This window comes from Dendrobates tinctorius, unplaced genomic scaffold (assembly GCF_039654945.1).
Source record: "Dendrobates tinctorius isolate UK_male_01 unplaced genomic scaffold, ASM3965494v1 ptg000031l, whole genome shotgun sequence".
Taxonomy (NCBI): domain Eukaryota; kingdom Metazoa; phylum Chordata; class Amphibia; order Anura; family Dendrobatidae; genus Dendrobates; species Dendrobates tinctorius.
This window is the reverse complement of record NW_027361699.1, coordinates 20,512,864-20,540,434: the sequence shown is the minus strand read 5'-3', so window position 1 is coordinate 20,540,434 and position 27,571 is coordinate 20,512,864. Positions and strand designations below refer to the sequence as shown.

Sequence of the window (27,571 nt, the reverse complement as noted above, 5' to 3'; positions counted from 1 at the left end):
GAAATTACTTGCTTATAAATAATTTTGTAAACATTCAATGAAGAATACCAATGTAGTAGTTTATAAGAAAAAGGCAATACTAATAAATGTAAACAGATCTAACCAGATATACTCATATACATAGCAACAATTTATAAGTTTTCCAGAGCAATCAAAAAAAGAGGGCCTTAATCTTAAATAGAACTGATAGTCCTACATAAAAAAGTATAGCCAATTACATATCCAATAAAGGTATTTACCTGAATTCAAATGATCATAGATAGATAAGTGTGGGTGGTCCAGTGGTGTCCCCCTCGCGCCAAAAAATTCACAAAAAATTCACTCACATATAACAGAGGAATGCATTGGGGCATGGATTTAGGGCAATAAACCAAAATAGAGAAGGATAGGGAATTACCACACATACAAACCATGCAACAGTCACAGATAACTCCTCCAACTCTCCTCATATGAACTCCTCTCCCTCCATTAGCCACGCAGGCAATACTTGCTCTGAAAAGTATTTGTAACAGAGCTCAGATTCTAAAGGAGAAAGGAGTGGCTAACTGAGCTCAGCTGTGAGCACAGAGATTTCCAACATTGCCGATTAACCCCTGTTCTGCCAGAAGAAATAAACACATTTAAAATGAAGGAGAAGGGCTTCTTCTCAGCGCCTGAGTAGTAGCAATCAGACGCTACAGTCCTCTGGCTCCACACTGTTGTGGTAACCCCATGAAATGTTGCTTCAGTATTGTCACATAATCTTCCATTTTCATGATGCTAACTATTCTGTGAAGTGCACCAGTTCCTCCTGCAACAAAACAACCCCATGACATGATGCTGCCACCCCCGTGTTTCACAGTTGGGATGTGTTTTTAGGCTTCCAAGCTTCTCCCTTTTTCCTCCAAACGTAACGATGGTCTTTATGACCAAAAAGTTCAATTTTAGTTTCATCAGACCACAGGACATGTCTCCAAAAATTAAGATCTGTGTTACTCTGTGCATTTGCAACCATTAATCTGGCTTTGTTTCTTTTGTAGTAATGGCTTCTTCCTGGCAGAGTGTCCTTTCAACCCACAGTACTCACTTCACTGTGGATATTGACACAATTTTACCAGCTTCCGCCATCATCTTCACAAGATCTTTTGCTTTCATCCGTGGATTGATATGCACATATCAGCCCAAAGCACATTCAACTCTGGGAAACAGAACCCGTCTCCTTCCTGAGCGATATGATGGCTGGACATTCCCATCTTACTTGTACTTGTGTATAATTGTTTGTATAGATGAAAGAGGCACCTTCAGGTATCTTGAAATTCTATGGATGAGCCAGATTTGTGCAAGACCACAATCCTCTTCCTGAAATCTTGGCTGATTTCTTGATACTGTCCCATGATGCTACACAAAGAAGCAGTGTGTTTCAGGTGTGCATTAAAATGCATCTACAGGTGTGTCTCTAATTAACTCAGATTTTGCCAAAAAACAGAAGCTTCCAAATACACAACATCATCATATGGGCAGTCCAGAATTGTTTAAATGCATAGTAATCTTAGTGTATGTTATCTTTTGACTTTGCAGTAAGTAATAAAAATGCCTTAAAACGTTCCCTCTTTCATTATTCTGGCATTTGGCAAATATTAATAATTATGGTAATCCTGATTGACCTAAAACAGGAAAGGTTTATTCTGACTCCATGTCAGATATTGAGAAAAACATGCATATGTGTCTTTTTATATAGTCTATGTAAAGTTCTGGTTTATATATTTATATACTGTATATTTATATACAGCTCTTGCAAAAATTAAGAGACCACTGCAATATTTTCAGTTTGTCTGATTTTTCTCTTTATAGGTATATTTTTGCATAAAATGTAAATTGCTCCTTTATTCTATAAACTACTGACAACATGTCTTCAAATTTCCAAGCACTAAATTTTGTATTTATTTTCAGAAATTGAGAAATGGTCAAAATAACAAAAAAAATGCAGTGCTTGCAAACCTCAAAAAATGCTAAGAAAACTAGTTAAGAATCATTTACAGACAACAATACTAATGTTTTAACTCAGGAAGAGTTCAGAAATCTTTTGTGGAATAAGCATGATTTTTAATCACAGCTTTCATGGCTCTTGGCATACTTTCCACGAGTCTTTCACACTGCTTTTGGGTGACCTTATGCCACTCCTGTTACAAAAATTTAAGCAGTTCTTCTTTGTTTGATGGCTTCTTCCTCTTGATTCCATCCAGAGGTTTTCAATGGGGCTCATATCTGGAGAATGGGCTGGCCATGATGTGGTGGTTCTTCATTCACACATCGATCGACCTAGTTGCGTGGCATAGCGCATTGTCCTGCTGGAAAAAACAGTCCTCAGAGTTGGGGAACATTGCCTGAGCAGAAGGAATCAACTGTTTTTCCAGGATAACCTTGTATGCGTCTTGATTCATACGTCCTTCGCAAAGATTAACCTACCCTATTCCAGCCTTGCTGAAGCATCCCCAGATCATCACCGATCCTCCACCAAATTTCACAGTGAGTTCAAGAAACTGTGCATTGTATGCCTCTCCAGGTCTCCATCTAACCATTAGATGACCATGTGTTGGGCAAATCTGAAAATTAGACTCATCAGAGAAGATTACCTTACTCCAGTCCTCTATGGTCCAATCCTTATGGTCTGTGGCAAACTTCAGCCTGGCTCTCCTTTGCTTCTCATTGATGAAAGGCTTTTTTCTACCTTTACATGACTTGAGCCCTGCCTCTAGGAGCCTGTTACAAACTGTTCTTGCCGTGCACTTCACCCCAGCTGCCATTTGCCATTCCTTTTGTAGGTCACTTGGTGTCATCCTGAGGTTGCCGAGTGACATTCGAATAAGATAACGGTCATCTTGGTCAGTGGAGAGTCATTTTCGCCCTCTGCTGGTCTGTAGCTTCATTGTCCCCAATATCTGCTGCTTGACCTTGTTGTAATTGACTGCCGTCTTAGAAATTTTAAGGATGGAGGCGACATGACGCTCACTGTATTCCTCTCCTAGTAAAGCCAGAATTAAGCCCTTCTTTTCCTCCATCAAGACTTTTCAACTCCTTTGGCATGGTAAAAAGTTATTTTTTCATTCCTACTACTTTTGGGATATTACTAGCACTTGCTTTGCCATCCAGCTTGTCCTATTGCAAGAGGATTGTGAACCCCACAGCAGGGTTTTTTATACTTTCCTTCATTAATTATGATTTGGTTCAGGTCATCACCTGATCAGAAGCACATTAAGTATAATGAGGTGTTCTCTAGTTAGCAATGGAATGCCTGTCTGACATGTAGAGAAGCTGATTTTTATAAAACTGCGGTCTCTTAATTTTTGCCAGAGCTGTATGTATATATATATGTGTGTGTGTGTGTGTGTGTGTGTGTGTGTATATATGTATGTGTGTATATATGTATGTGTGTATATGTATGTGTGTGTGTGTGTGTGTGTGTGTATATATATATATATATATATATATATATATATATATATATATATATACATATATATATAAAGGTCGGCTCACTTAGCTTCAAAGACAAAGGAGCACTTTAGGTTAAAGTCTGAGTGGTTTACTACTTCATAAACCATAAAGCCCAAACTAGTAGCAAAAACAGTCTGTCTTGCACAAATAAAAATAAAAAAAATGTATACAAAGTCCTTCCTAGTATGGCTCCCACTTTCTGGGACAAACATACGCTGCAGCTCTCAATAGAGTTTCAATCTGGAGGATACCCTTCCTCCAAATAACACAGACAGAAAAAAAACACTGGCTGGACTTTTAAATCCCTCCAACCACACCCTTGAGTTGGAGATATGATGAATGGTAACATCGTCCACTGTTGCTTTGGGACTGTCTCCCAGGCAAAGGATTTCCAGCGAATCCCGGTATTGCCTGGACTTGAAAAAGTTCACATGATAGACCTGGTGTGGCTTACTTCGACCTGGCTGGTATACTTTGTAATTCACCACCCCCAGTTTTTCCACCACCTAGAATGGGCCTTGTCACTTTGCTAGGAACTTGATCTCAACTGGTCCCCGGGCTGGAACTGCCTGTCTCGCTGATGGGTTATACACCCTTGCTTGTGCCTTCTGTGCCTGGAGAAGATGCTCCTTCATGATATGCATTACTTTCGACAACCTCTCCTGCAGCTGGACGGCATGCTCTATGATGCTCCGGTGTAGCGTGACTTCGGCTTACCAGGTTTCCTTGGCAATGGCCAGGAGCCCTCGCAAATGTCGACCATACAGGAGCTCTAACGGCGAGAAGCCAGTAGAGGCTTGAGAAACTTCTCTAATGGAGAAGAGCAGAAACGGAAGCAGATAGTCCCAGTCTCAACCGTCCTTCTCAATGACCTTTTGAGCATGACTTTTAAGGTTTTATTGAAGTGCTCCACTAGGCCGTCAGTCTGCGGAAGGTAAACTGAGGTTCGCAGCTGGGCAATCTGGTGGACCCTACATAGCTCCTTCATTACCATGCTCATGAGTGGGGTTTCCTGGTCTGTCAACATCTCCTTTGGCAGGCCCATCCTAGCAAAAATATGGACAAGTTACCATTCAATACTCTTGGCCGAAGAGTTCCATACTGCTACTGCTTCAGAGTACCGGGTCGCATAGTCCATGACCGCTAGGATATATTGATGCCCTCGTGCAGACTTAACTAGAAGACCTACTAGGTCCATTGCAATTCTCTCAAATGGGATCTCTATTACAGGTAACGGGACTAGGGTACTTCGGAAGAGTGAAGAGGGAGCAGTTATCTGGCAGGTGGGGCAGGACCTATAATAATTCAAGATATCCTGGTAACATCCCGGCCAATAGAACCTCTGCATGATTCTCTCCCGTGTTTTTTCTACCCCCCCCAGATGTCCTCCCCAAACAGGCCATGTCTAAAATCCTCCGCTGGTAAGGTTCTGGAACTAACATCTACTCCACTATCTCCCCTACTCTCAGTGTGGTCACTCGATACAACAATTTGCCATTGACTGCAAAGTGTGGGTACCTGGTTTCGGTTCTTCAGCAACCCCATCAATCACAGACACATCTTCAAAGGCCCCTCTTAGGGTAAGGTCCCACATTTGAGCAGTCCCAAAATTTTCCCCAGAAACCCACAATTCAGGAACCTTGGCCTCACTGGAAAATATTTTGTCCTCATCATCAGCTAGGACACACAAGGGGAACTCCTCCATCTCTGACTGCTATGGGGATTCTTCAGGGTTGAGCTGGCTCCTGTCTGAGTCACTTGACACCCCTGCCTTTTCTCATAAGTCCCAGAACAGGCTGAAGTCCCACCCGATTATCGTGGGGTATAGCAAGTCTCTGACTACCCCGACCACATGGGACTCCGTACCCCAGCTTGTTTTTATCACGACCTTGGCAATAGGGTACTCCTCGGTATCCCCGTGGATAAAGCGAATGCCCCCATGTTTTCCTGGGATCCACTGGTGTGGAAGTGTGGCCCTTATCAGGGACACCAAACTCTGAGTTCAAGAGTCCTGACACCAGTACTCCATTTATGTTCATAAGGACATGACTACGGCCCCTTTCTGGGCTGATAGTTTACACTTCAGGTGGGATAGGCATAGTACATAGAGAACCTCCCTAGGCTGCAGTCAATTTGCTTGGAAGACATAGGACAATGGGCTGTTATGTGTCCAGGCCCGTGGCATCTCCAGCAGATCAGGTCTTTACCAGCAGCCTTTGGCAACCTCTCAGCGATTCCTCGGAATCTGACTCCCCCCAGTGGTAACTCTACGACCCCTCCTTTGGGATTCGGGCTCCCACTGAGCACACCAGTATGTAGATGCCCTACGCCTGGGATCCTTAAGGACCTCTTGACCACCTTTCCACGAAGCCCACCAAGTGTTCGGCATTTCGGGGGTCTCACTGATCAACCCAAGTCGGAATCGGCCTGGGGAGGAAGTGAATAAATCTGTCCATGACCACCCGCTGTTAAGGCTGGCGGAACGCACCAAATTATAAAGTAGTAGTAGGTGCATTTGCAGCCCGGGGTTCACCGTGCAGAGATGGTAAACTGCTGCTAGGCAATGGCGGAAGAATAGAGCGGCGTGAAAACAGTCACGTGGGTTACGTCACCCAGTGTGAACAGGAGCGGACTCTGTTAATTCACAGAGCCACACAACTGCTGAACGTGGATGCCGGAGCCTGTTTAGCTCACAGAGCCCGGCCAAAGAGCGCACAGCAAGCGGCCACAGGACTCAACCTCCAAGGAAGCGGAGTTAGAGTCCCTCTAGGCCCACTGAGCGCGCGGTGTCGCTGCCACGAATGCCGCTATAGACGCTGGCTATGGAGTGTGGAACACTTGCACTGAGGCGTGCCGAGTCACTGATGAAGACTAATGCCTGACTCAGACTCTGACCTACCTACGCCTAAGCCTGGGCGCTAGCAGGCTAGGCTGCGCAACACATGCATACCAAGGGTAGGGGTTTCATAATGAGTCAGCCACCAGAGACATTCATACATGCATTCATCACTCACTCCTTATAGTGTGCAAATACAATCTATCCATGCAAACCTTTTATAGCCGCGAGCATCCGGGACCTTCCTGGCTTCTCAGATGGACCAATCCGAGCAGGGGCAGGACCTGAGCACGTGACCTCCGATCTCCAATGGGAGATCATTCCACGGGCATGCTCAGTGGCCTGACATGGAGACTTTGTCCCTGGAGAAACTCGCTGCTGAGCAGCATGCATTGCCATAGCTGTGCTAGAGGTGGCAGCAGCAAGCAAACCAACCCACGGAGCTGGTCTGGGCAGAGCGCCTGGACCGATGAGTTTGCTGAGCAACCTCCTCTGTGGCTGGAGAGGAATGGGAGACCGCTGGAAGTAAGGCTTGGGATTCCCGCTGTGTAGCGACAGGAACCTGACACTTAACACCCGCTCAACCATCTGGGCAGGAGTGGAGGACTCCGGCTGCAACCATTTCTAGATCAAATGCAACAAGTCAAACATCTGAGAGCGGGGAGGTTTGTCACACTAATACGCCTTTTTTTGGCTCTGACAGACATAGATACCCCTGAGTGTGCCAATATCTCTGTTTTTAACTTGATAGTGGCCAGCACCTCTGCCCACTGCTCTAGGGGCAGCCTATCCCGCTCTGCAACCCATTCTAAAACAGTAAAAAATGTCTCTATATTATCACACGGTGTCATTTTCTGCATCGTTCATCTAATCGCCTTCCGGGCATATGTGTCATCATCTTGATGTGGGGAAGGGGCGTTTTCTCTGCTGCGAACATCTCCCACCAGGAGTTCCATCTGTTTTTGCTGCTGTTGGATCTGCTGCATGCTGAGCTGCTGTTGGGACAAACATGCATGGCAGCTCTCACTGGAGCTTCAGCCTGGAGGCGTTCTTCCTCCAAACAACACAGACAGGGCAAAGTCACACTGGCGAATTTTTCATCCGAGAATCGGATCGTAAAACTCGCACTGGCTGTCTGCTCTCCTGACCTGAGCTTGACAGCTGCATAGTAATCCATCATGCTGTCATTCTCAGGTCAGGAGAGGTGCCAGCCAGTCCATGCTATGCGATGCGATTGTCGCAGGAGAAATTGGCAGTGTGACTCCAGCCACAGAAAAAAAAGCACTGGCTGGATATTTAACTCCCCACACCTCCCCACAAGGTGTTGGACTACACCTTTTCAGCTGCTCACTGAAACCCAGACCCTGGAAATAACTGATTTACTCTCAGCACATATACTGGAGGGAAACTTATGTCTTACACATCACACAGGATAACCTTTGGAACACATATCTGCCCTCACATACGGTGCCAATGACCCTGTCACAATATATTATTACAAAGTCACTGGTAAGGTGCTGGAGGGGAGATATGTTTAGCTGAGGCTCATGGCTTCAGTGATCTAAAAACCCAGAAGTTTTTCCTTCAGCACACTAAGTTTTGCAAAAAGTTACCAGCCAATTTAAATAAAGGGCTGGGCTTTTCGTGGACAACCATAGTGGGTGAGAGGTTTTCCACCTTATTTCCACCCCAGGCTGTGATCTGGGGCTCAAATAGCTGGCCTCCAGAGTCAATAGGTGTTCAGTGTCTCCAGAGAAGTGTTTTGTGTTTTATGGTAAAACCTGAACCGTGGACCTTGCTAACCCAGAGCAGGCTGATCCCCGCAATCCAAAGGACTATGCTTTGTTGTATTTTGTTTAGCTGTGTTTACTTTTTCCAGCTTGGTTTAGGTGCTGCATCTAATAAGCCAAGGATGTTCTTAAAGAGACAGTGCTCCTGTTTCTACCTCCGTGTCCAGCCTAGTGATCCGATCTACAACAATATATAATACTAGCTGAAGAGCCCGGCGCTGCCCAGGCATAGTAACTAACTTGTTAGTTATAGCAAATTATAATTATCCTCCATCCCATAGTCCCGTGCCCATATACCCATCATACACATCCTTCATCCCATAGTCGAGTGCCCATATACCCATCACACATCCTCCATCCCATAGTCCCATGCCCATATACCCATCACACATCCTCCATCCCATAGTCCCATGCCCATATACCCATCATACATTTCCTCCATCCCATAGTCCTGTGTCCATATACCCATCATACATAATACATATCCGCCATCCCATAGTCCCGTGCCCATATACCCATCATACATATCCTCCATCCCATAGTCCAGTGCCCATATACCCATCAAACATCTTCCATCCCATAGTCCCGTGCCCATATACCCGTCATACATATCCTCCATCCCATAGTCCATTGCCCATATACCCATCACACATCCTCCATCCCACAGTCAACCATTATGACATCATAATGAGCAGCGGGGCTTACAACCTATGATGACATCAGCGTCGCCATGGCAACCATTATGACATCACAATGAGGGGCGGGGCTTGATACACACACACTTTTTCTCCATTATGTAGATAGGGGCAAAATTATTTGGTGAATTGGAACGCGCGGGGTTAAAATTTCGCCTCACAACATAGCCTAGGATGCTCTCGGGGTCCAGATGTGTGACTGTGCCAAATTTTGTGGCTGTAGCTGCGACGGTGCGGATGCCAATCCTGGACATACACAAAAACATACATACACACACTTGAGCTTTATATAATAGATTATAGGGGTTGTACTCACTCGGGTGCGATGGGAGGAAAACAGGAGGCATGTTCCTTTAAAAGTTCATGTGGGTTTATTGATTAATAAACCCCAGAAGCAGAAACATCAAGTAAAAAGCCTTTAGATCAGGCAAAACAAAGTGCAAATGTCCATAGCAGGGCTCTGCTCTGCCAGGCCTGTGGGCACACAGGCTGGGTTAGTGTCCAGTTCTCAGGCTCGATCTGAAGCCAAACTCACAGGAGGCTTTCTCCCACCCAACACACAGACCATGTGCCAAACAACAGCCTCCATTATATAGGCTATAGGTGAGGCATGTGGGTAACCAGATCGGCCCATCACTCATAGCTACTCGCAACCCTGTCCCCGATGCAACAAACGAACCTCTTAATGCTTTCATGCACTAGAGAAAATACTCAGAGTTGCATCACAGAGGCAAGCCATCTCTATGACACATACCTCCCATCAACTATGCGACCATTAGCCACACTGCAACATACTGTATATATGCTTGAAAAAGGTCCACACCCATTGAACCGAAACATTGCTGCATGGGCTATTAAAAAAGCACTTTATTGAAAACTAACATGGTGTGCTGCTTTCTTTTTTGATGGACTATCTGGAGGTTTGGTATGCACCTGGAGGGCCTGCACCCAAACACACACTCTCTCTCTCTCTCTCTCTCTCTCTCTCTCTCTCTCGAAAACTGTCTTTAAATGAAAGAGAACTACTTTACATAAAAACTAATATTAAAATCGCATTGCATACGGATTGCATTTGCATGTCATTTGGATGTTGTTTGAATGCTAAGTGAAAAAAATCGCATTGTACTAAGATGAAAATCATATGACACTTGCATGACACTTGTCCGATTTTTCTGTATCAAAGTTGGACCAATTTTTAAAATTCTAGTGTGTCTCTGGTCTTAGACCCGACAGCAAAATATGCAGATGAGCACTGACTTAACATTGGTCAGAGTACAATGCTTTTATTTTCTGAATTGCACTCCTCTATATTATATGCCAGTGTGATCGAGCCCTAAAAACGATCTTCAGCGTCCTGATGTTAAGAATGCTTAAGTATGAATGGGGATTTACAAAACCCTACTCACTAGTATTGATTTTACAAAACCTCATTAACACTAAAAAAATCCTCACAATTTTTGTCATGCTGCAATTTTTTTTAACTAGTTTTAGCATAGCCCACAAATGAAATGTAAGAGTATTAATGTAACAAGTAAAACTATACAAAGTACAAAAAAAAAAGCAATAAGCGCATGGAATATCATGAAATGATGCTACACACAGAACAAATACAATTTGTTACTATTGTAAAAATTCAATTATTACACTTCCCCTCCCCCAAACTGATTTATTTTCCTAAAATGTATTAAAGTAGAATGCATTTTTTTTTTTTTGTTTTTTCTTAAATAAAAACCTGCAGCAAAAACATGTTGAGTTTGAGTCTGGAGACCCGAGGCTAGTCTGCACATTATGGTCTGAACTCAGACAATTAATTTCAGAAATGTGAAATTTTCTCAAAGGGGTTGAGTGGTCTAAAATGGCAAGTCTGCTGTCAATCTATGTGACTGCAAACTTGTGAAACCTCACATAGTGAGCAGTTCACACTCTGACTATTCTCCAGTTGTCAGCGTCAGGTCACGTGACCACAAATATGAAATATCCTTACTCCCAGCCAGAATCTAACTAAACGGTGTATTGCTTGAGGCTGGAAACAGTCTAGTCAGATGCAATCCGGGAGTATGCATATTTCATATTTGTGGTCACGTGACCTCTGTTCCTGGTGCTAAGGCTAGTTTCACACTTGCTTTTTTTTGCAGCGCGTTTTTCCCGCAAAAAAACGCATTGAAAAAACGCATACAAAAGCATACAACTGCTGCGTTTTTTTCAAGCATTTTTATGAGCATGCATGAAAAAAACGCAGCGTTTTTATGCGTTTGTATGCGTTTTTAGTGCGTTTTTACCGCGTTTGCGTTTTTTTCCAACATTAGGTGGCCCCTCACACTAACCCAAACCATGACTTTACTAACCCTAACCCTGACCCTAACCCTAACCCTGACCCTAACCCTAACCCTGACCCTAACCCTTAACCAAACCATACTTAACCCTAACCCAAACCCTAAACCCTAACTAACCCTAACCCTGACCCTAACCCTAACCCTAACCCTGACCCTAACCCTTAACCAAACCATACTTAACCCAAACCCTAAACCCTAACCCTAACCCTAACCCTAACCCTGACCCTAACCCTAACCCTGACCCTAACCCTTAACCAAACCATACTTAACCCTAACCCAAACCCTAAACCCTAACTAACCCTAACCCTGACCCTGACCCTAACCCTGACCCTAACCCTGACCCTAACCCTTAACCAAACCATACTTAACCCTAACCCAAACCCTAAACCCTAACTAACCCTAACCCTGACCCTAACCCTTAACCAAACCATACTTAACCCTAACCCTGACCCTAACCCTAACCCTAACCCTGACCCTAACCCTTAACCAAACCATACTTAACCCTAACCCTGACCCTAACCCCAACCCTAACCCTGACCCTAACCCTAACCCTAAACCCCCTTAACTAATCCTAACTCTAACCCAAACCCCTAAATTCCATGGTTAACAAAAAAAACGCATGTGCAAAAAAACGCATACATGAGCATGCCAGTGCGCACGTATGCGGATCCATAGGCTATAATGGCCATTTTTAGCGCAAAACGTGCGCATACGTGCGCATGCGCTTTTTTGCAGGGCCAAAAAATGCAACATGCTGCATCTGGAAAATACAAACGCACACCCCAAAAAAACGCAGCGCATGAAAATCGCATACGTGCGCTTACCAGCGCGCAGGTATGCGCACCCATGTTAAATATAGGGGAAAAAACGCATGCGCACGTATGCGTTTTTTTCCAGCGCAAAAAAACGCAAATGTGAAACCAGCCTAACAACAGAAGAATCACAGCGCGCAGTATTTGAATTTTCACAAGTCTGCTGTTACATAGTGACTGCAGACTTGTCATGTTAGATTGGACAACTCTTTAAGAAATATAGTCTAATTGTTTAATTGACATTTTAACTTCTATTCCATTCAGATCTTTGTGAAATATTCTACTTAGGACCAGAAATGATATCGGGGTCTGTGCAAAAGCAAGAAGCAGCTTTACTTCTGAAACATAATGAGTTAAAATATCAAATCAGATATACAGAAAAGGTATGTTATGTGTTTTTTTTAAAATACAAATTGTTTCAGATTCATGCTTCCCTATCTGCTGACAATAAGAAAAACCATGAGGCTTCTTCATCTTGAAAACAGTACTAGTAGCACATAGACAACTGATAGTTGGATACAGAACCTGAGACTATAAGGCAAACCTGGTACTCAAACCACTCTAAGCCTCATACAATTAACCCCCTCTCCCACCACCAATCCTCATCAATATAAAATAGCTGAGCTGCAAATTCTGCACACTCACATAACCTCTTAATGACATGCCGAGTCTCTGTTTTGATGCAAGCTGACACCTTTGCCGGCAGATGGTGGCTGTAACAGCCACATGTGGAGCGGAGCTCAGCTCATGGCTATTGACCTGTCACATACCACTGTCAATCTGACAGCGGCATTTACAGCACGCCGGCAGGAGGTTAAGGCTGTTCTATGCCCCCATTCACGTTCACTTAACGTGATTGCAGAGTGCCGATTGGTTGCCATGATGGCCAAGGGTCTGCTGAAGACCCCTGTGCCTGTCATGACGCTACTCTTGTGAAAGCTAACCCATGGCTGGTGTTCATAGGAGACAGTGATTTTTGGTATGCTATGGAATTGCATTGCTGTGAACATCACAAGTTCCCCAAGGGGACTAACAAATGCAGTAATGTTTTAAAAAATAAAAAAAATATAAAAGTTCAAATCACCAACTATTTCCTTAGGACTTAGTGATCAGAAAAGTAAAAAAGTAAAACAATGATAAGGAAAAAAAGAAAAAACTAACAATAAATATTAAAATAATAAGTAAGCAAATATTAAAATAATAAGTAAGCATATTTATTTAAAATTAAGCATTCAGATCAACAGGCTCTTTAAAACTGTCACTTTATTTAACGCCTACAGTGAACACAGTAAAAAAAACTATGTTTTTGAATTATACTGCCAAAAGGTGGAATAAAACACAATTAAAAAATGTGTTAAGTCAATAGAATATGTCACGACGTTCCGAAATACTCACCCGGCCTCCGCTCCCACTCCGCAGCCCCTCGTCGCCCGACAGCCACGGCGGTCACCTGTGACAGGCGCGCGGCCGACAGCGTCTTTGCATGCAATGCGCATGCGTCATAGACCGTGGCCGTGCTTCCCTTCTGCTTCTTGTGCTCCGGGTATGCCCTGACCCAGAAGCACCCCCTGACCAATGGCAGACCAGACAGGGGCATATCAGGCCACTTCCCCCTGAGGGAGGTGCCTGATCGTTGTGTTTCCTAGCACACTGGGCCTCGCCTCTTCGTGTGCTCTCTGCAGTCTCACAGTTCTGTTATCGTGTGCTCCTTGCAGCAGCCTTGCAGTCCTGCTATCCGTGTCCCCTGCTGTACTCTGCAGTCCGTCCTACTCCAGTCCTGCCTCCGGTGTTCCTGTTCCATCCTGCACCAGTCCTTCTGTCCTACTCCAGTCCTGCCTCAGGTGTTCCTGTTCCATCCTGCTCCAGTCCTTCCGTCCTACTCCAGCCCTGCCTCCAGTGTTCCTGTCCCATCCGGCTCTAGTCCTTCCGTCCTACTCCAGTCCTGCCTCCGGTGTTCCTGTTCCAATCCTGTCTCCTGTGTTCCTGCTCCAACCATCCCTCAACGTTCCAGTCTACAGTCTTACTCCACTCCAGTCTCCTGTGTTCCAGCTCTGTCCTGTCATCTACACTTCACTCCCACACTCCTACTCCAGTCCATCCTGAGCCACCCCTCTCGGTACCGGCTACCGTGGTACTCAAACCCATGAGCCTGCTCCTAACGGTCCCTGTATAGGGGTTGGTTCCACCTGGCAGCTCGCCCAGGGCCCCTCGGTGTCAAGGCCCAGAGGGTCCACTCCTGGAGATTTCAGCTCCAGACCAGCCACGCTAACAGAATAGGTATCCCTGAAAGTCATCTTGTCCCACAAAAAGCAATCACCACTGACCACTTCAAAAATAAAATAGAATTAGCTCTTTATTTCTTTTTCTACAAAATTTTTATCATGTAAAAGCAAAAAACTATAATTCCTACATAAATGTGATATCAGTGTAATCATACTGATGCAAAGAATAAAGCTGTCTCATCACTTTTACCATACCAAAAACAGTATAAAAACACACCCAAAAAAACTAAATTGCTGTTCATGCTGCCTCTCAAAATCAAATTGAAAGTAATTAAAAAAGATACGTACACCAAAATATTGCTAATATAAACTACTGATCCAGCAAAAAAAGACGCCCTCACGTGTTAGCAGAAAAATGGAAAATTTACAGCTTTTAAAATATGGTCATGGAAAAAAAAACACTTTAGTCTGACCTTGTAGCAAAACCTAAATTAAAAAAAGCAAAAACCAAAAAAAGACATACTGTAAATCTGTTATTGCTGTCAGCTGAGAAATAAAGCTGACTTAGTCACTTATACCACACGGTGAACAACATAAAAAGAAGGGGAAAAAAAGCAATTCTTGACCTGCTGCTGATTTGTTTAATCTGCCTCCAAAACATTGCAATAAGACTTGGTTCAAAATTATCCTACACTCTACAGTGAGTGCTTTCATCGGGGTTCACTAATAAATTTCTGAAATCCGTGATTCAGACAAAACCCTAAGGGTGAGTGCACACACTGCGGATTGGGCTGCGGATTTTTCCGTGCAGATTTTGCTAAATCCGCAGGTAAATCCGCAGGTCAATAGACCTGCCGTTTATCTGTGGATTAGCCTGCGGGTTTGCCCTGTGGTTTGACACCTGGACAATGGAGCAGGTGTAAAACCGCTGCGGATTCCGCACAAAGAATTGACATGCTGCGGATTTGAAACTGCAGCAAATCAGTGTGGAAAAATCCGCAGCATGTGCACTGTGGTTTTCATTTTCCATAGGAAATAAAGGTACTGTACAACGCAGCAGAAACTGCTGCAGATCCGCAGGGCCAAAAACGCTGTGGATCCGCAACAGAATCCGCAGCGTGTGCACATACCCTTACGGAACATTTCATATAATGAGGCAAAAGGCATCACTTTGGCCAATAATCCGGTGGTGTCCATCTTTGTAGACATTCACAAAAGTGTGGTAGGCCAGTTTTGTGCAAAACTGAAAAGACAGTCACCACCAAACAGAGGCCACGCAGAGTACAGAATAACTCTGCTGCCTCAAAGGAATGGATCCATCGGGGGTTTCATTTGAATAAAGTATTTTGTAGATTTAGTTGGAAATTCCAATGTACTGTAATGTAAGTGCACAGCGTATATCATAAGATAAATGTGAACTGATCCAAAATGTTTTGTACGTGATGTAACTCAAAATGCCACCAAATAAAGCTTCAATTTAGCCCTGTAACATCTGTCTGAGTCCACAGGATCAAAAAGATTACTTTGGACAGACTTGGCAAAAGCCACTCTGATTGGCAGCTTCCAGACAAAACTTGACACCCTTTAACCTCTATACAGGGATCTGGACTTCCAAGAGCATCCAGTGGATTGCTACCTATGGAAGTGCTGCCATCCGGAGAATTCGTAAAGGGCAAAATCAGGATCAGTAAGAATAGTCCTAAAACATAAGCTGAGGCCAAAACCAGGAGAAATGAAACAAGGATCAAACGGGCAGGAAAGAACCAAAGAATCACAAGAATATATCTGGCAGCGTCTAGCAGTAAGCTGAAAGCTATAGTAGAGTGTGGTGCTCAATTGACTAGAGCAGGATGCTGATAATTCCAGCTGGACATCACACACCCCTACTGGGCCCAGCTACCCAAATCTAAGTGGCTGGACAGAGTTTGTGTCATCCAGGACTTCTGGTCCCAACATTTTTTTTTCATCACCGGTGCCACCTGCAGGATGAATACGGTGGTGCCAGGCAATCAAAGATGTCGCAGGAGCGGGTCCTGGTGGAGATGTGACAAACCCACAAAAAACAAGCCCTCACTAAGGTTTGTCACTTGTTAGCAGAAATATAGAGGGTTTCCACATTACTGGCTCCCCCACCCTTCCAATAGAAATTCAGTGAAATTTGCCCTTCCAAATCCCAATGCCTCCCTCCCTTCTGAGCCCCTCAAAGTGCCTAAACTGCAGTTAGCATCTACATATTTAGCATTACTGTGGCGTGGAGAGACCACTTAATAGCAAAATGGGCACCACAATGATGAATTCCCAGAAGGGTTTAATTTTCAAATTGATATCACTTAGATGGTTTCTGCTGATCTGGCACTTAGGAGTTCTGCAAATGAAGTCTGCAAACTATTCTAGGAAAATCTCCTCTCCAAAAGTCAAATAGCATCCCATCACTCCCGAGCCCTGCCTCGTGGTCAAACGGTACTGTATAGCACATATGGGATATTGTCATGGTCAGGAAAAATTGTGTGACAAGCTATTTTTACCTGTTTTCCCTTGTGAAAACGTCAAATTTGGGACTAAAACATCATTTTAGTGGTAAAAACTTAATTGTTTATTCTTCACCACCAAATGCCATAACATTTTGAGAAACACGTATGAATATACTCACTGCACCCCTAGATGACTTCATTAATGGGTGTAGCTTGTAAACCTCAGAGGCTATGTGAATGAGACTGAGGCACTCACAACCCATTCCAACAAAATCAATATATGCTGCTCTATCCCTTTGATATTTGTCATCCCCTGAGGAAGAAGTAGTTCTTACTTCGAAACACGTTGGGAATAAATGATTAATCTTCAACTATAATTGGAATCCTGTATTTTGTCAAACAGCGCATGGAAGTCCAAAAATTAGTTCCATAAGGATTGCTCTATCCCTTCTGAATTTTGCACCTTTGTACTGTGCCTCAAAAGTAGTTTTTTTTTTTATACATGGTGTAACAAATTACGTGGTCCTTTTTCTCCTATTAGCACTTTGTAAAATTAAAAACTTGAGTCTAAAACAACATTTTAGTGGGAAAAAATATTTTTTCATTTTCACAGCGAAATGTTATACAATTCTGTGAAGCATGTGTGGATTTAAAATGCTGACAACACTCCAAGTGGAATTCTTTGAAAGGCGTAGATTCCAAAATGAGTCACTTGTTGGGGTTTCTGCTATTTTGGCATCTCAGGGGCTCTGCCAATGTGACATGGCGTCCACAATTTATTTTAGCAAAAATTTTGCACCAAAGGGGAAATCCTTCTTCCCCTTCCCCCCCAGCCGTGCCATGTGTCCAAACAAAAGCGTCTGACCAAATTTAGGGTGTTTCTGACCTCAGAAATTAATTACACAACAAATTATAGGGTCTATTTTCTCCTGCTGCTCATGTGAAAGCTTAAAATTTTGGACCATCAGCAACATTTTCATTGAAAAACGTGATATTTCATTTTCATGGTCCAATATTATATATTCCTGTGAATAACCTGTGAGTTCATGATGCTCACCAAACTCTTAGATAAATTCCTTGAGAGGTGGAGTTTCTAAAGTTGGGTCACTTTTTGGAGAATTTTGGCACCTCAGAAGGTATCCAAATGCGACATGGTGTCTGCAGTATACTCCAGACAATTTTGCACTTCAAAAACCAAATACTATTCCTTTTCTCCTGAGCTCTGCTCTGCACCCAAACAGTAAACTCTGACCACATATGAGGTATCATCGTACTAAGGAGAAATTACTAAACAAATTGTGGGGTAAATTTTCTCCTGCTACCCTTGTCAAGATGAGAAATTTGGGGATAAAACAAGATTTTCAGGGAAAAAAATGCAGTGTTTAATTTCCATGGCTCCATGTTATACAATTCCGCAAATCACATTTAATGTGACTCTGTTGGCACAAAATGACTGTTCCATTGAAGTCACGCTACTCAGTGCTTCATGGAGGGGACAATTATTTAAATACACCTTCACACATGCTTGTTTTCCCTCTATCTCTACCCCCTCTTCTTTGATTGACAGCTTTGGCTTCATAAAGCCAGAGAAGGGAAGAGATAGCTGGAAACCAAGTAGATGGGAAGGTGTACTTAAATAATTGGCTCCACCTTGAAACACTTAGTGCTAATACTTGGTGGTTCAGACTCTGTGTTGACCAAAGTCCCTTTAAAATGCTCATTACACCCTTAGATAAATTTCTCAAGGCATGCGGTTTCCATGATGTGGTCACTTGTGGGGGTTTATGCCACCTCAGGGGCACTCTAAATGTGACATGGCATCCACAATTTGATCCAGCAATGACTGGGCTCCAAAACTCAAATGGTGAGTCTTCTCTTCTGAGCACTGATGTGTGCCTAAGGCCGGGGTCACACTAGAGAGGAATATGGACGAGTGTGAGGCGTTAAAAGCACGCATTACACACGGACAAATGATTCTCTATGGGGCAGCTCCCAACAGCCGTATAATTCTCGCCCGTATTGTACGGTCCGTGCCAATCGCAGCATGCTGCGATTGTCAGCGTACTACGCCCGTAGTACGCCAATGAAAGTCTATGGGTGTGCTAAAAATACGCATAGACTTGGGATGGGATGATTTAGCGAATCCTGCTTTGAGCAGGAAGTTGGACCAGATGGCCCTGGAGGTCCCTTCCAACTCTACAATTCTATGATTCTATGATTCTATGAAATGACACATGGTTTACATTCAGTAAACCATTTCATTTCATGTTTTTTTATATGTCCCTGACTAATAATTAGATGAGGGTTTGTGTGCAAAATTTGGGAGGTGTAGTTGTTATTTTAAGGGGTTAATTCGTTGTAAAAAAATGCGTGGGCTTCCGCTGTAATTTGTCAGCCAGAGAGGTTAAGCAGGTGAGTGAGGGCAGATTTTAATAGCCATGAAAGAGACCATTGTTTTTGGCCCCCCCGCTACAAAAATCTGCCCCCAGACACCCCAGAAATGGCGCATCTATAAGATGTGCCAATTGTGACACTTAACCTCTCTATTCCCATTGCCCTGTAGCGGTGGCGAATGGGTTAATATAACAAAGGGCTAATGTCACCATTCGATTGTAAGGTGACATTAAGCCGATTAATAATGGAGAGGTGTCAATAAGACACCGATCCATTATTAACCCTATACTAAGAAAGGGTTAAAAACCACAAATAGACATTAATTAAAAAGTCATTTAATGAAATAAATACCCCAAATTTTTATAAGTCGGGTAATCCCAAAAAAACATGACCTGCAAAAAAAAAAATAAAAAAATCACCAATATCCTTACCTCTCCACCGTTCAGTCATGTCCCATGCTGCAATCCATCAGAAGAGGTTAAATAGTTTACAATGAGGACCGGTGCTAATGCGACCAACCCCACTGTAAACTACTACTAAATGAATTGATTCAGCACTGCGTAGCCTCAATGGCTGCCTGTAGATGATCTAATTACCGTGGGAAAGTTTCTGACTTTTTCCCACGGTCATTAGTTCATTCACAGATCAACCAGGGACTCCCCGCAGCCTCAGTGACATCAGCGGGAGTCCCTGGCTGATCTGTGAATGAACTAATGACCGTGGGAAAAAAGTCAGAAACTTTCCCATGGCAATTAGATCATCTACAGGCAGCCATTGAGGCTGCGCAGAGCTGAATCAATTCATTTAGTAGTAGTTTACAGTGGGGCTGGTCGCATTAGCACCGGTCCTCATTATAAACTATTTAACCCCTTCTGATGGATTGCAGCGTGGGACATGACTGAAGAGCGGAGTGGTAAGGATATTGGTGATTTTTTTTTTTTTTTTTTTGCAGGTCATGGTTTTTTGGGATTACCAGACTAATAAAAATTTGTCAAAAACTTGGGGTATTTATTTAATTAAATGACTTTTTAATTAATGTCTGTGTGTGGTTTTTAACCCTTTCTTAGTATAGGGTTAATAATGGATCGGTGTCTTATTGACACCTCTCCATTATTAATCGGCTTAATGTCACCTTACAAACGAATGGTGACATTAACACTTTGTTATATTAACCCATTCGCCACCACTGCAGGGCAATGAGAATAGAGAGGATAAGTGCCAGAATTGGCACATCTTATAGATGCGCCATTTCTGGGGTGTCTGGGGGCAGATTTTTGTAGCGGGGGGGCCAAAAACAATGGTCCCTTTCATGGCTATTAAAATCTGACCTCGCTCACCTGCTTAACCTCTCTGGTTGACAAATTACAGTGGAAGCCCACGCATTTTTTTACAATGAATTAACCCCTTAAAATAACAACTACACCTCCCAAATTTTGCACACAAACCCTCATCTAATTATTAGTCAGGGACATATAAAAAAAACATGAAATGAAATGGTTTACTGAATGTAAACTATGTGTCATTTCATGTCGGGTTGGGGAATTATTTGACAGAAGCCGGCAATTGAATTAGCAGCTATTCTGCTATGAAGAACTCTATGAAATATAAATATATATATATATATATATATATATATATATGTTTGTCTCAATGACGTGTGTGTGTGTGTATATATATATATATATATATATATATATATATATATGCATTCTATGTGTCTATATCTATTATTTAGTTTCTGTTAGAAACCCTGTCATAGGGCTCCATTATATGTCCATTTTGCAAGCCGGCGAGAGAATCTCGGCATACGGATGCCATACGGATTACATACAGATGATGACATGCGCAAAATATGCGACCACACCTTGCTTACGGATGACATACGGAGCACTATTTAGGGGTCATTCATCCGTATTACGCATGTAAACTACGGACCGTATTTTGCGTTGGTTAGTGTGACCCTGACCTAAACAGTAGTTTCTAACCACATGAGAGGTACACACGTGGTCAAAATTGTTGATACCCCTCGTTTAATGACAGAAAAACCCACAATGGTCACAGAAATAACTTTAATCTGACAAAAGTAATAACAAATAAAAATCTATGAAAATGAACAAATGAAAGTCAGACATTGCTTTTCAACCATGCTTCCACAGAATTAAAAAAAAAAAAAAACTAATGAAATAGGTCTGGACAGAAATGATGGTACCCTTAACTTAATATTTTGTTGCATAACCTTTTGAGGCAATCACTGTGTTACGTGTTACAGAACCACTCAGCATCCAGAATATGTTGTGCAGTTATATGTATGTATAATAGGTTCCATGTGAGATGCATGTCCCTAATGCATCAGTTCACAGGCTGCGCCCCTGGGCAGAGGGGACATGATATTCTCCTTTTGTCCGCGCTCCCCCCACCTTTGTAATTCCCACAGTAAACATCGGCAGGCTCTGGCCACCTGCGGCTTTTGTAATGTATGATTGGCCTGCCGCTTTTCTATTGGCCGGCCCTCTGTATCTGTGTGATATATTCTGTGTCCTGTGAGTAAAGTGTTGTCAGATTGGAAATACATGGAGAAGCAGTGATCTTTTATATGCGCCCATGTAACCAAGGAATTCCAGCCAGCGTCATTCATTCAGACTCCAGCCAACGCAGAGCGGACCTCCGAAAACACAGGGTGGTACTGAAAGAGGTACCCCAGCTTGGTAGACCCCGTTACACTGGTGGCAGCGGCGGGATATGATACCCCTTCTACAGGAGGAAAGGAATGAATGGAAAACAACTACCAGAAGTTAAAGAGGACTACATTAAAAGATCTGGTGGAAGCCCGAGGGTTGATCGCCAGCAACAAAACAAAAGCGGATTTGATAGCAGCCATCATGGAACACGACAGTGCAGCGCCCCCAATGTGAACGTGGAGGAGACCGAATTCCAGAGGGAGGTAAAGAACAGATTGGCGTTCTATGGCCCAAACCCTGCGGTAGAGATCATACGAGAGGTGAAGGCTGATGTGCGTACTGATCTGAAGGAAAAGATGGCCAAGCGGACCAGGATAGAGCTAGCCAAGATAGAGATGGCAGAGCGGACCAAAGTGGAGCTGGCCAAGATGGAGATGGCAGAGCGGAGAGAGGAGAGTCAGCGAGCAGGGGGAGCTCTGGCCTTCGACCAGGTACCTTCAACAGTAAGCCACAAAAAGATCCAGTATAATGCCTTCCGACAGTTGGGGGAGGCAGAGGAAGACATTGATGGCTTTCTGCAGGACTTTGAGCGGCAGTGTGCCCTTCATCAAGTGAAGCCGGTGGAACGGTTCAGATTCTGGCCAGCAAGCTGACAGGCCGGGCAGCGGATGCCTATCGCATGGTACCTGATGAGGACTGTATGGACTATGAGCAGATCAAAGAAGTGATCTTGGCCCGGTATGCGCTGACACCAGAGGCATGCCACCAAAAGTTCCGCTGACTTATAAAACGCGTAACCGATACCCACGCTGAATGGGCCTGTAAATTATGGCGGTCACTGCTACAGTGGGTACAAGGGAGCCAAGCAACTACTAAGGAGGACATCCTCCAGCTCTTCTTGTTAGAACGATACTTTAATGGACTAACACCTGAGACACAGGAATGGCTTCGGGACAGGCGGCCAACGACTCTTGAGGAAGCCGCTCGTCTGGCCGATGAACATCACGATGCCAGGAGGCTGCAGTTGTCCGGATCAAAGATGGTCACTAGGGGCCCGCCCATGGACCTGGAGGGCCCCAAATCACTGAAGATTGTAGGGGGACCAGCTAGAAACCCGGCCTACCACAGTCCCCCTGGGGCGCGATGCCACACCTGCCGTCAGCTGGGCCACTTGCAAAGACAATGTCCCAACTGGACTCAGCATACCCAGTGGCCAAAGGCGGGAACAGCTACCTTCAGCCGGGCTGCTGTACACTGCTACCCGGCATTGGGGGCTACGACTAACCAAGGGGTGGAAGAGATGGAGGAAGTGCTGCATGAAGTAGACCCCGTGCAGGCAGCCCGGGCAGATAATCGACAACAGCATCGACAGGTCGTGTGGGTTAATGGGAAATGTATGCAGGGACTAAGAGATTCCGGAGCAACTTTGACCCTTGTGAAGCCTCATCTCGTCCGGAACCAAGAGAAGACGGACCAGACAGTGGCAGTCCGTGGAGCAGGGGGAACCATACATCGACTGCCCACTGCCAGGATTCACCTGAACTGGGGAGTCAGGGATGGCCTTGTTGAGGTCGGCTTGATGGAGGATTTGCCTGCAGACGTCTTGCTGGGAAATGACTTGGGGCCCATGTTGTCTGCATTCTCGGTGGCCCCTCTGGCTGAGACATATCCTGTGACCACCCGGAGACAAGCTCGAGCTGCGGAGGCGGAATCACACTCAGAGGAGGCCCAGGTAAGACATCCCAGCCCTACACGTATTCCCATAGCCAGACACATTTCTTGAGCCACCCCAGATGAATTTAAGAGGGAGTTACTTGAGGATCCTTGATTTGAGGGATGTCATGGGAATGCACAGGAGGGGAGAGGGGTACTGGAAGGGGAACAGTTTGTATGGAAGCAGAGACTCCTCTACTAGATCACAGAGCAGCACCACACAGGGACGAGCCCCACTATAAAACGACAGCTGGTAGTTCCCAAGAAGTATCGGCAGGAGCTACTGCGAATCTCTCATGACATACCCTTAGCCGGGCACTTCGGTGTCAGTCGCACCAGGCATCGTCTGACACAAAACTTCTTTTGGCCGGGGGTAACCTATGATGTTCGTCAGTACTGCCAGACCTGTGACATTTGCCAGCGCATTGGCAAGAGGGGGGATCGATGCAAGGCCAAATTACGCCCCCTCCCCATTGTGGAGGAACCATTTAGCCAAGTAGCGGTCGATATGATAGGGCCGTTAGCCAAACCCAGTCCGTCAGGGAAAAAGTATATATTGACAGTGGTAGATTATGCCACACGGTATCCAGAGGCGGTTGCGTTACCTAACATACTGGCAGAGATGGTGGCGGCCTCCCTGCTCCAGGTGTTCTCACAGGTTGGATTTCCACGGGAGATTATCTCAGACCAGGGTACCCAGTTTACAGCAGAGGTGACCAACCAAGTGTGGAAGCTGTGTGGCGTAAAGTCCATTAGAAGCGCCCCGTACCAACCGCAAACCAATGGGTTGTGTGAACGCTTTAACGGGACATTAAAACAGCTCATTGGGACTTTTACCAGGACATACAGGGACTGGAAGAAATTCTTGCCACACCTCCTGTTTGCCTATCGGGAGGTGTCCCAAGAATCCACGGGGTTCTCCCCGTTCGAGCTGGTGTACGGGAGATGGGTAAGGGGACCCCTAGACTTAGCGCTGGAACACTGGGAAGGGGAGGGCCTCATAGAAGGGGTACCTATTGTACCCATGTGCTGGAATTCTGGGACCGCCTACAGGAGCTGACTCAGGCTGTATGTGAGAACATGCAGGCGACCCAGCGGCGCCAGCACGTATGGTACGATCGGAGGGCCAGAGAGCGCACTTTGGAAATAGGACAGAAGGTCCTGGTGTTAGAGCCCACTAAGCAGAATAAGTTTCAAGCTGCATGGCAGGGGCCCTACCAGGTAGTGGGAAAATAGCCGACACAGCCTATAATGTCGCCGATTGTGACGACCCCAGGGTTATCCGCATGTTCCACGTGAATATGCTGAAGCCCTACCGGAAGCACCCTGAAGAGGTAGTGGCCATCTGTGCACCTGAAGCAGAGGATTTAGCCGGACTTCCCTTGCCGGATGTCTTAGGGGAAAGGACTCAGTCTAAAACATGAGACCAGATACACTTGGGTGAAGACCTAGGCCCCCAGGAGAGACAGCAGGCGGAGGAGTTGTTGGGGCAGCGACAGAGGAAGTTTTCGGGGAGACCAGGGTACACTCACCTGGCACAACACAAGGTTGAGACCCAGGATCAGACCCCCCTGCGACAAAACCCCTTCCGCGTCCCTGAGTCTGTACGAGAGGGGATGCAACAAGAGATACAAGAGATGCTGCGTTTAGGGGTCATTGAAGAGTCAGATAGTCCCTGGGCATCCCCGTAGTGTTAGTGTCCAAGAAGGATGGGACTACATGGTCTTGTGTAGACTATCGTAGGCTCAATGAGAAAACAGTGACGGATGCATACCCCATGCCACGTGTGGATGAGTTGTTAGACCGGCTGGCGGGGGCAAAGTATTTGACCATCATCGATCTATGGAAAGGCTACTGGCAGATTCCCCTTAGTCCTGACGCTATTCCTAAGTCGGCATTTGTCACCCCGTTCGGCTTATTCCAGTTTCGAGTTATGCCATTCGGGATGAAGAATGCCCCGGCGACCTTCCAAAGGCTGGCTGAACGGCTTCTGGATGGTCTCCAGGACTATGCTTGTGACTACCTGGACGACATCGCCATCTACAGTGCGACATGGGAAGAGCATCTAAATCACCTAGAGACAGTATTGGACAGGATCCACCAGGCCGGAATCACCCTGAACCCAAACAAGTGTCACGTGGGCAAAGCAGAGGTTCAGTATTTAGGGCATTGGGTGGGAAGTGGGAAACAGCGACCAGAACCAGCCAAGATTGAGGCCATAGTCAAGTGGCCCATCCCACGCTCTAAAGCCCAGGTCATGGCGTTTCTAGGGACAGCGGGGTATTACAGGAAATTCGTTCCCAATTACAGCAGCGTAGCCAAGCCCCTCACTGATCTGACCCATAAGAACCAACCCCGCCAGGTAACCTGGACCTCAGAGTGTGAGGAAGTCTTCCGCCAACTAAAGGACGCCCTCACCAATACCCCTGTATTGGGCGCACCCGATCCAACTAAACGTTTCCTGGTTCACACAGACGCTTCTATGTTTGGATTGGGGGCAGTACTGAGCCAAGTCGGGCCAGACGGCCAAGAAAACCCGGTAGCTTACCTGAGTCGGAAACTACTGCCCCGTAAAGTAAGCTCTGCGGCCATCAACAAGGAGTGCCTGGCGGTAGTATGGGCACTCAAGAAGTTTCAACCATATTTGTATGGACGACAGTTTTCCCTCCTAACGGACCATAATCCCCTAGTCTGGCTTAATTGGGTCTCCGGAGACAACGCCAGATTGCTGCGGTGGAGTTTAGCCCTACAGCCTCTGGACTTCACCATCCACCACAGACCCGGCAAACAAAACGGTAACGCCGATGGACTAAGTCGACAAACGGAACTTGTACCAACCCCATAAACTTTGGTCATCCCCAAACCGATCCGTTGAGGATCAGACTGTGTATGCCGATCACGTCACTGAAAAGGGGAGCCGTGTTATGTGTTACAGAACCACTCAGCACCCAGAATATGTTGTGCAATTATATGTATGTATAATAGGTTCCATGTGAGATGCATGTCCCTAATGCATCAGTTCACAGGCTGCGCCCCTGGGCAGAGGGGACACGATATTCTCCTTTTGTCCGCCCTCCCCCCACCTTTGTAATTCCCACAGTAAACATCGGCAGGCTCCGGCCACCAGCGGCTTTTGTAATGTATGTCTGGCCTGCCACTTTTCTATTGGCCGACCCTCTGTATCTGTGTGATATATTCTGTGTCCTGTGAGTAAAGTGTTGTCAGACTGGAAATACATGGAGAAGCAGTGATCTTTTATATGCGCCCATGTAACCAAGGAATTCCAGCCAGCGTCATTCATTCAGACTCCAGCCAACGCAGAGCGGACCTCCGAAAACATGGGGTGGTACTGAAAGAGGTACCCCAGCTTGGTAGACCCCGTTACACACTGCAATCAAATGATTCCTGTAAAGGGTCTGAATACTTATGACCATGTGATATTTCATTTTTCTTTTTAAATAAATTTGAAAAAATTTCTACATTTTTGTTTTTTTCAATCAAGATGGGGTGTACATAAATGAGAAAAAAAAAGATCTTTTTTGAATTTACCAAATGGCTGCAATGAAACAAAGAGGGAAAAATTTAAAGAGGTCTGAATACTTTCCGTACCCACTGTCAATAAATAAATAAAAACTGTCAAGCAAGACCCCATTTTAATATCTGCACCCCTCAGTCATTTCATATTCGAAGTGGTTCCTAAAAATATAGAATTTGCAAATTTCCTGTTAAAAAATGAAAAGTTGCTGATAAAATTTTTAGCATCTAAATAATTTAACAAAAAAAGTAATTTCAAGAATGATTCTGATGCATAGGTAGCCATATGGTAAATGCAATTTAGGTAGCCATATGGTAAATGCAATTTATGAACTGTTTTGTGTGGTATCACTTTGTTTTAACAGCATAAAAATTAAATGTTTGAAAATATCTAAAATTAGACAAAAATTTTTGAAAATTAGCAATTTTAGGAAACAAAAGTCATAACGACCCAAATTTACTACTATCATGAAGTACATTGTGTCATGAAAAAACAATTTCAGAATCACCACTTAAAGGTACACCGGTCAGATTTGAAAAATGAGGCTTGGTCATAAAAATCATAATTTTCTTAGTTAAAAATAGTGACAGGAGATATCTGTGTGTATACTTTAGGCCG

General features: G+C 44.7%; 1 protein-coding gene across 2 annotated transcripts in view; it reads left to right on the top strand.

Annotated features, from left to right (window-relative positions):
* Positions 1 to 27,571, top strand: part of LOC141086290 (uncharacterized) — a 380,966-nt gene that overhangs the window by 131,449 nt on the left and 221,946 nt on the right. For both annotated transcript variants that reach the window (XM_073572238.1, XM_073572237.1), the window contains exon 4: positions 12,205 to 12,323. In XM_073572238.1, the coding sequence (XP_073428339.1) occupies positions 12,205 to 12,323 (119 nt within the window). The remainder of the gene's footprint in view (positions 1 to 12,204; positions 12,324 to 27,571) is intronic.